At 48.3% G+C, this 9,544-nt stretch overlaps 1 protein-coding gene across 1 annotated transcript in view; it reads right to left on the bottom strand.

Annotated features, from left to right (window-relative positions):
• The window catches only part of CRTAM (cytotoxic and regulatory T cell molecule), a 47,507-nt gene that overhangs the window by 33,003 nt on the left and 4,960 nt on the right, over positions 1 to 9,544 (bottom strand). The window contains exon 2 of the mRNA XM_014587917.2: positions 598 to 756. Within this exon, the coding sequence (XP_014443403.1) occupies positions 598 to 756 (159 nt within the window). The remainder of the gene's footprint in view (positions 1 to 597; positions 757 to 9,544) is intronic.

Genomic DNA, 9,544 nt, shown 5'->3' with positions numbered 1-9,544 from the left:
TGTGTGTGTGTGTGTGTGTGTGTGTGTGCGCGCGCGCGGAGAGGGCTGCTTGCCCTCCTCTCCAGAGTCATATGCAGGAATTCCAAAAGTTCATAGAAAATGGAATTTTTTAAAAAGATAATTTTGGTGCAAGCAATCACGAAACCCAGGCCTAGTGTTCCCGTACCACGCATTTCCCATCGTGAACTTCTGAAGACCCCTGCGCCTACTTGACAAGTGACCTCAGGTTGCTTAGAAGGAGACGGAGCTAGCCAGCCGGTAGGGGCCGAGAACAGAGGTCCCCAGGGTGTCTGCTGCTGGCCTGTCACTCAGCTGTGGTTGTTCGAGTCACCTAGAGTCAAATATGCTGTGGGGTGGGGTGGGACATGGAAAGGCACTCTGTAGTCAGCGCCCCCTGAGCACCCACTCTGGTGGGGTTTCCATTTCAGACTTCCTGCCCCCCAGAAGGGAGCCTGGTGTGAACAAGGGCTGTAGGTGTCATGCAGTGGGCTGAGCCCACCCTCGGTGACTCACACAGGCATCCTGGCACCCAAACTTGTCAGGCTGGAAACCCCCCCAGGCTGAGGTCTGGAGGATTTTTTTCTTTCTTTCTCTTACCAGGGCGGTCATTTAAAAACATGGTGAAACCGGAAGGTGCTAGCCACTGCAGGGAGGTGGCCCTGGTCGGGGTCGGAGCAGCAGTGCAGGTCAGGGTGAGCGTCTGGCCTTCTTCCACGGTGACGGTGACCTTTTCCGTGTGGGTAGCCAGAAGGGCCTCTGGGGAGAGAATGGGGGCGGTCAGGCAGGTGGTCTGCACTGGGATCGCGTCTCTCCTAATCTTGCTCATACATGTGATCATTTATTACATATTTCTTCTAGAAATCTAAGCATAAGCAAATCCCCCTCACACAGGGGCCACACAGTGGCACCACAGGGAAAAACCCGACAGTGCAAAGTTGAGCCACATGCGAAGGTCCCAGGTTTGTATCCGGAGGTCTCTCGGGTGTCTAGGCAGGGGTGTGCCTGTGACCCAAGCCAGCTGAGGCTGGGGCGGACCAGGGCCTGCTGGGTTGCCGTGGGTCTCTCTGTGTCTCATTCATGAGGTGATAAATAAATAAGTAAACTTGAAATAAAAACCAAGCAAAAACCTCATGCTGCTGTGGACATTGGAGGCAGGTCTGAATGAAAGGGAGAGGTTTGAACAGAAGAAGGGGAAAGGTGACATTCAGTGGTCACCAGCACCTGCTCTGCCATGCGCCCCCGGCCACACCCCCTATATTTCATCTAGTACTCACACTAACCCGGGAAAGAGAGGAGTGCTTCGCACACTTTATAGTAAAGGAATGAGGGGCTCGAATGTCAGAGGTCATGGAGTTGGGATCCAAACTAGGGACGAGCCGTGCTTGTCCCTGCTGGCTTCTCTGTGTCATCCCATCCGAGCCCTGAGACCCCGGACACTCAGCCTGTCTGACCTCGGTTTACGGAACAGGCGACTTGGACCTGCAAGTAGTTGTGTGTCGAGGAGTCTAGGAAAGCACGTGGCAGCCTGTGGGGCCCTCGTGAACTATGGAGGTCCCCTTCAAGGCGGCTGCTGAGCCCCACTGGGGCACACCTGTGGGAGGGACACGCCTGCGGGAGGGCGCGCTCTTTGATTTAACACTCCACAGCAGGTTTGCTTTCTCCAGCAAACCTGAGTCTGATGTCTCCAAATCCCAACTTCAGGTAATGAAACACAACTGGCTCTTAGCAGCTGCAAACTTATCCCTCCAGAAAATGATGGAAAAATAAGTGGGGCTTTACTGCTCCTTTGTCACACTCTCCTTCCTTCCTTCCTCTTCCCCTCTCTTCCTCCCTTCCTTATTTCCTTCCTTCCTTTCTTGTTTTTAAACTCACCAGAAGGCTGTACTAATTTACATTTCCACCAACAGAAGAGCTCTCGCACATCCATGTCTATTGCAACAGTATTCACAATTGCTAAGACGTGGAATCAACCCAAAGGTCCAAGGACAGATGAATAGATTGAAAAAGTGTGACGCATATAGGCTACGGAATATGACTCAGCCATAAGAAACAATGAGACTCTGGCATTTGATAGAAAGTGGACAAATATGGGAGATTTAATGGTAAGTGAAGCAAGCCAAGCTACGAAAGAGAGGCATTGTATGTCCCCACTTACTGTCTACTGAATATCTGCACTCTATGGCAGATCCTGAAAGACTGGAACGCATAACAGCATGGAAAGCAACTGTACATACCAGAGACAGTGTGGGAGGAGGGTGGAAAATGGTGTGGGGAGAGGAGTCTGGGGGGAAAAAAAAAAGAAAAACATTCAATGGACAAGAGAAGGGAAAGTGATCTGTTGATGACAGTGTGCGTGGTAATTTCTTTGACTGGACTAACATATAGGGTTCATGCTGAGAAAATTCATTTGCAATGTCATAATGATAGATAGTGATTAAATGTGAAAAAATAAAGAAAATAAATAAAAATAAATTCGCCAAAGGGGACATGCACTTGCTAGTGAGGGGGTAGGAATGAGAAAGCACGCCTCACGGGGAATGGTCACACCACAGTCACTTTTCCATCTCTCCATCCTTTTGAACTTTTGGGCACAAATACACCCTGGTGTGTTTCTGAAGCCACCGGGTCCAGATTCAAACCCTGAGACTGGCCATGTGGGATCCAGCCGCCCTAACCACCATGCCCACAGGCTGCCACTCCTTAGCTCTAAACATTTCTAATGATTTTTTTTCTCCCTGAGGATAAGACAATTCTTATGAATGAAAAAAAACTCTTTCTCAAACAGGAGAATACCAGGAAGTTTTAAATGATAAATAAATATAGTAAGTTTTGGGATCAGCAGTTAGTGTAATGGCTATGTCGCTGGACTCCCACGTAGGCAACCATGGTTTAAGCCCTAGACCTGGCAGCTTAAAACTCATGGTGGGTGCATGTGCATGCATGCCCAAGATCTTGAGCGGAGAATGGAGGAGAAGGGATTGTGGCATGGCCATCTCCCCGGGGGGTGATTTCTCACTTTCTGTCTCTCTGTCTCTTTCTGTCTTTCTGGCGAGCACACATGCCCGATAGCAAAAACCTCTCCAAAAAAAAAAAAAAAATGTAGTAAGTTTTAATTGTCATCTTAAATCTTAAAAAAAGAAAAAGGAAAGAAAAAGAAAAAGAAACAAGAAGGGAGTTTTATTCCTTGTGATACATTTCAGATAATAGAAAAAGTGCTTTGGAGAGCTCTGGGGATTGATTTAAAAAACCACTTTTTTTGTTTGTTATATTCTCAGGTCATTAATTTCAACACAGTCCCCAGCAGTAATAATCAAAATTATTGCATTGTACTCATACTGACTTTCATGGGAAAACAGTTTGCTTACGAAAAATCCCCACACCATCACCCCAAACTGTCAGGAGTAGCAGAGAGGCCATAAAGGCAGCTTCGTGTTGTCAGAAAAGCATTGCGGCATGAGGCCAGAATTCCACTGAAGGTTTGGTCATTTGAAAATATTCTCATCTACAAAATCAACTCATGACTGAGTAAAAAAGATAATATTAATAGAGATGCCTTGAGAGGACAGTGAAATCTCTTCTAGGGATTTTTGTTGTGGATAATGATTCAGGAAGGCAGTTAGTCCCTGATTTTGAGTCCTCTTGACATCCGTACTAGGTAGGTTGGGAAAACAGTGGTCCTCAAATTTGGCAGTAGAGGGGCCAGCAGTTGGTGTAATGGTTACATTGCTGGACTCCCACATAGGCGACCGTAGTTCGAGTCCTAGACCCAGTGGCTTGAAACTCATGCTGGGTACGTGTGTGTGCGTGCCTAAGATCTCAGGAGAAGAATGGAGAAGGGGTTGTGGAGTGGCCATCTCCCCCAGGGGATGATTTCTTACTTTCCCTCTTTCTGTCTCCGTCTCTCTCCCCAGAGAGTACACAAGCCCTAAGGCAAAAACTTCCAAGAAAAACATTGACAGTACGTTAGATACCCGGGGAGACTTTGAGCCCTGCTGCCCAGGCTGACCTCATCGCTAGTTGAACCAGAATCTCCGGAGGTGGGCCCACATGTCAATTCTTCCAACCCTTTCGGCTCTGGTGCTCAGATCACTGTGTGCCCTAAGAACACAGGTGTAGGGCAATAAATAATTAAAATTCCAGAGCCCCATGGATGCTCCTCAGAGGGTTGGAGCCGACATTCTGCTTCTGAAAGGACCACATGAAACTGGATGATAATTATTTATTTTATTTTAAAATTTATCATTACTCTTCTTTTTTAACTTGTTAGAGGGCATGCGCACTCACCAGAGAGAGACAGAGAGGGAGAGACAGAGAACGTGAGGAAGCAAGTTGCCAGGTCTGGGACTCAAACTGCCGTTGGCCATGTTAGAGTCTAGTGCCTCAACCACCATGCCACCTGCTGCCCCCAAGGATCCACCTTACTTTCAAAGATCTCCCTAGAAAGATACTCTACTGTGCCAATGTGTCCAGCTCCTGGGACTGGTAGGGGGCCATAGAGGAGCTGAAACTGGTCTTTCCTATAACTTATTTGGGCTCTGTTCTTTCCGTTCCCTGAATAAGGAGATAAGCCCACTGTCCCCTCCATAGCATGGGCAGATGATTAAAAAGGATAGGCCTTGGGACCAGCAGGTGGCATGGTGGTTAAGGCGCTGGACACTCCCACATGGCAGACCAGGGTTCGAGTCCTGAATGTGGTGGCTTGCATTCTCACTTCCTTTCTCTCTCACTCTCACCCTCTTGTCTCTCTCTGGTCAAATTAAGAAATAAATGAACGAATAAATAAATAAATAAAATAAATAATTAGTTAAAAAAATTAATTAAATAAAAAGGATAGGCTTTTAATTTCAATACCATTTCACTTGTCTTAACATGGTTCCTGGTAACTTCCTTTTAAAAAAATAGGCCAAGGGGCCAGCATTGGACTCCCACGTGCCCAACTGTGGTTTGAGTCCTGGATCCGGTTGAATCTCACACCTGGCGTGTGTGTGTGTGTGTGCACGTGTGTATGCCCAAAATCCTGAGAGGAGAATGGAGAAGAAGGGACTGCGGCGTGGCCATCCTCCCTGGCAGTGATTTTTTGCTTTTTGTCTCTCTGGCGAGCACATGGCGCCCTATAGCAAAAACCACTAAAAGATAAATAAATAAAAGAAGCCCAGTGTTTATTTTTGAGCTTGAACACCTCACTAGTCACCTCGAGTCAGCAGTCACCCCAAATACCCAAGTCTTTTTCAGAAGCCTGGGGGTCATGTCCCGTGTCTCTCATCTCAACCCATTGATACATTTCACTCCAGAACCAAAGCATGGGTTCATGTTCTTCTGTAACAGCCACATTTGGACAGAGGGTTCAAGTTTTCTGAGAATATGTTTGGCTCTTGATTCTCTGATCTGCCATCTGTCCCCAGGCCAGGGACCATCTGAGCTTGTCTGGGAGGAGCTCTGTGCATTCCTGTGTCCGACCACGGGTGGCGCTGTGGTACAAGGGTTGAAACACGTCCATGGGCCTCATGGCCTGGACTGGGATTTGGACCACCTCCACTAAAGGCTACATTTGGACGTCATGGGTCTCGGTTTTCTAACTGTAAAATGGAACAATTACTGTAGAGCTTATCTCACGGAGTTGTTAAAACGGTTAGGTAACACGTGAAGAACCTCGGCTGGCATCCAGGCGACTATGACCGGGAGGTAGCAGTTATCGAAGAGCTGAACTGATTCTAGCTTTAAAAAGCAAGTTTGAGGGACCAGCAGGTAGCGCAGTGGTTAAGGTGTGGGGTTCCCACATGGCAGACCACAGTGTGAGTCCTTTCCCTTTCTCTGCCTCTCTCTGGTGAATGCATGTTCCCTATAGCAAATGAAAAAGAATGATAATCATGATAAAAATCTTTTTTAGAAAGCAACAACGGTGTTGGCCCCATAGTACAGGGGCGAACTGCTGTGCATGGCGAGCCAGGTCCCACAAGGACGATCATGATTTGAATCCTAACCCAGTGGCTTGAAAAAGACGCTGGGTATGTGTGCATGTGTGCCCAAAATCCTGAGGGGAAGAGATAAATGGGAGAAAGGATTGCGATGTGAGCACGCCCCAGTGAGGGGTGCTTTCTCTCTCTCTTGGGGAGCACATGTGCCCTTTGTCAGTTAACAAAGAAAAAGCAAAAGCAAAACATAATGTCATCTTCCCCTCCAGTTACTGCCCGGGTCCCTCTCTTTAATTGTAAAGTTCTTTTCAGTAGGTAGTGACCCACTCTGTTCATTCCACTCTTCTTGTTTTGATCAGAGGTTCGAATCCCTGGTGCACTGAAGCTACTCTTTGTCAGGCTTACAGAGACCTTCACGTAGCCTGAGCCAACACGCCGTGACCTGATCACTCTGTGTCTTCAAACAGCAAGTTTTCATGCCAAGTGCACGTGTGTGCCCAAGATCCCAAGAGGAGAATGAAGGGACTGTAGCATGGCCATCCCGTGGGGCAGGGGGTGGGGTGGGATAATTTCTAGCTTCTGTCTCTCTCTCTGTCTCTCCAGTGAGCACATGTACCTTATGACAAAAATCTCTCGCCACCCCCACCCCAAAACAATCCAAAACACAAGTTGTTCGGTTCTCCAGAGAGCCATCTGCCTTTATCTCCTCCTGAGCGGCCCCTGCTGCTTCTCTCACTATCCCTGGTTCTCCTCCCAGTCAGCCCCCTACATTGCAAGGACAAGGACAGACCTGGGGCTGTCACGTTTACCCGCAGCCTGTCTATGAAGAAATGTCTCCCATCGTAAAGATGTATCGATCATTTGTCTTTTTCTCAGGGTGCATGCTTCTGAGTTAAGGAGTGTCATTTGGGGCCAGTACGTGGCATAGTGGTTAAGGTGCTGGACTCTCATGTGGCTGACCATGGTTCGAGTCCCAGACCAGGTGGCTTGAAACTCATGCCTGGCACATGTGTGTGCAGGTCCAAAATCCCAAGGGGAGAATGGAGGAGGAGGGATGATGGCATGACTGTCCCCACAGGGGGTGATTCACTTTCTGTCTCTTGGTCTCTCTCGGTCTTTCTGGTGAGTGGATGCACCCTATTGCAAACATTTCTTTAAAAAGGAAAAGAACAAAAAGGCGTCATTTAATTCTCACAACATCTTAAAAACCCCAAAGACACGTGATATGGCCTTTAGCGCTGAGACGGCGCTCCCGGTTAGCGTCCGCCCTTGCTGCTGGAGGTGCACCCCCGGCGCCTGGCCAGATGACCACGCTTTCACTGCCAGCCTCAAAGACGGGGCTGAGTCCGAGGCACTGAGCCCTAGCTGTTTCCTCTCCTCTTTGCTGCGAGCCTTGCTGTTGGCTTTACCGGCCCATTTATCTTGCAATACTATCATGTAGATGCCGTGTCTGATTTAGAAACAGGAAGTCGTTGTGGAAAGAAAGAACCGTCCTAGTGAGAAGCCGCAGACTCACCCAGCTTTGCTCCCACTGCAGAGCTTAAAAACCCTGTCCCATGTGTCCAGGTCCCATGAAAGGGTGGGCGACGAGGACACCGTCCCTGAGTGCCGAAGGAGCATCCTCCAGGACACAGTTCCCCGTGACCCTGTCATTGCCATTAAAAATAACAAAAAAATTGGAACTTGTAGTTTTCATTTTCTTTCTCCAAGCATGGAGTCAGACTTTCTCCTCTGGTGTCAGGGGCTGGGCTGCGAGGTTTCCTTTTCGCTCACCATTTCCTCCCTGGAGGCGCTAAGGACACGCGTGTCCCCACTTGCTCTCAGCCTTTCTTGCATAGACCCCAAGTGCCATGAGGCAGCGACCTAGTTCTTCCCGGGTGAGCCTCACGTGACTCCACACAGGCTGGGAATGGAGAACCTGACGGGGCGTGGTCACGTCTCTACGAGGTCACCTCTTCTCACTGGGAGGCGGTTTACTGACTACCGGGCTCGATCCTTGCCTCGGTGACTGGATTCACGCTTCCATGCCTGGCCAAGTGCTATGAGACCTCCGGTTGAACCTGGAGCTTCAGACGGTGGCTGGTCTCTATATGGAAAGGCCCTCATCACTGCCACCCTAGTCCCTGAGCTGTCTGATCAGTGAGGACTTCAAGCCCCAGCATAATGACCAACTCTCAAGCAAAAGGGCAAGCAGGAGTCACAACCACCTATCAAAGCTCAGACATAAGACCAGTGAGGCTCTTAAGAATCGTGTGTTGGGGGCTAGTAGGTGGCATGGTGGCTAAGGCGCTGGACTTCCACATGGCCAACCATAGTTTGAGTCCCAGATCCGGTGACTCTGGCGCATGAGCGTGTGTGGCCAAAAATCCCAGGAGAATGGATGTGATCCTCCCAGGGGGTGATTTCTCACTTTCCCTCTCTCTGTCCCTCTCTGTCTCTCTCCAGTGAGCTCACACACCCCATGGCAAAAAAAAAAAAAAAAAAAAAAAGGCTATGTGTCACATTTACCTCCACTGTAGATGATCACGATAGACTGGGCAAAGAAAATGTTTTCTTTTTCTTGCCTTAACTGTCCAATTATTGCATAGAGAACATTTAAATCAAAAGCAGAGCAAGTCTGCTCTACAGGAACCCCAAATGTGACAAGCCTGATAGAAACCCCTATCTCTAGTGTTCTCTCTGCCCCACTCACACCTGACATGGATGGACCACCAGTCACTGTGCAGGCATTAGAGGTAGCCAAGAACCCTCTGTCTCCAAACATCTCTTTAATCGATTTATTCCTCTTTAGTCACTACTATCCCTGCTTTAGCTGAATGTTCTATCCTTTCTTGCCTGGACCACTGCCCAAGTTTCTTTCTAATCTCTCTTCTTTCTCATTTTTTTAATTGCCAGAGGGCATGCATGCTCATTAGAGAGAGGCAGAGACACAGAGACAGAGGAAGAAAGCACTCTCGATGGGGCGTGGTCACATCGCAGTCCCTTCTCCTCTTCTTCATCCCATTGGAAGTGGGGCCATGAGCACAGGTGCCCAGTGTGTTTTTCAAGCTCTTGGGCTGGGATGTGGATTGCAGTCAGTCATGTGGGAGCCAACTCCCTTAGCCACTGGTTGACCATCCTCCCTTAATTTATCATCCTCACCTGCTTGTCAAGTTCCATCAAAACCATCAGTCTGATCATGTCTCTTCCTTTACTGCAGCGTTTGCTATGGCTCCGTTGTCTGTAGCAGTCAGCCCTGAATCCCAGGCAGCTTGACTCCCGTCTTCTCTTCCAAGGTCATTTGCTGAAGCTTCCTTCCAGATATTCTATGCAAATGTCAAGTGCTGTTTCCAGAAGGTTCCGGGCTCCAGAAGTTACTATGCTTTTGTCTAATTTCAATACTCCATTCACATTCTACCACTTCATAAACAGGCTTTGTAAAGCCTGCTTCCTTTTTACAATGGTGTAACTCTCTCCCCTGGATTCCAAAAGCTTTGATTATACTCCTATCATAGCGCTTGGCACAGTATTTGTAATTACCGGGTTGCAGGTGTGTCTCTATAGAGCTATGACAATCTTTCATGGAAAAGTTGTTTACCAGTCATTCGTTTTATATTGCCAGAGCCTAACACCAAGTAAGATTTTAGATATCA

This window comes from Tupaia chinensis, unplaced genomic scaffold (assembly GCF_000334495.1).
Source record: "Tupaia chinensis unplaced genomic scaffold, TupChi_1.0 Scaffold000247_1, whole genome shotgun sequence".
NCBI lineage: Eukaryota > Metazoa > Chordata > Mammalia > Scandentia > Tupaiidae > Tupaia > Tupaia belangeri.
This window is presented reverse-complemented; position numbering and strand designations above follow the sequence as displayed.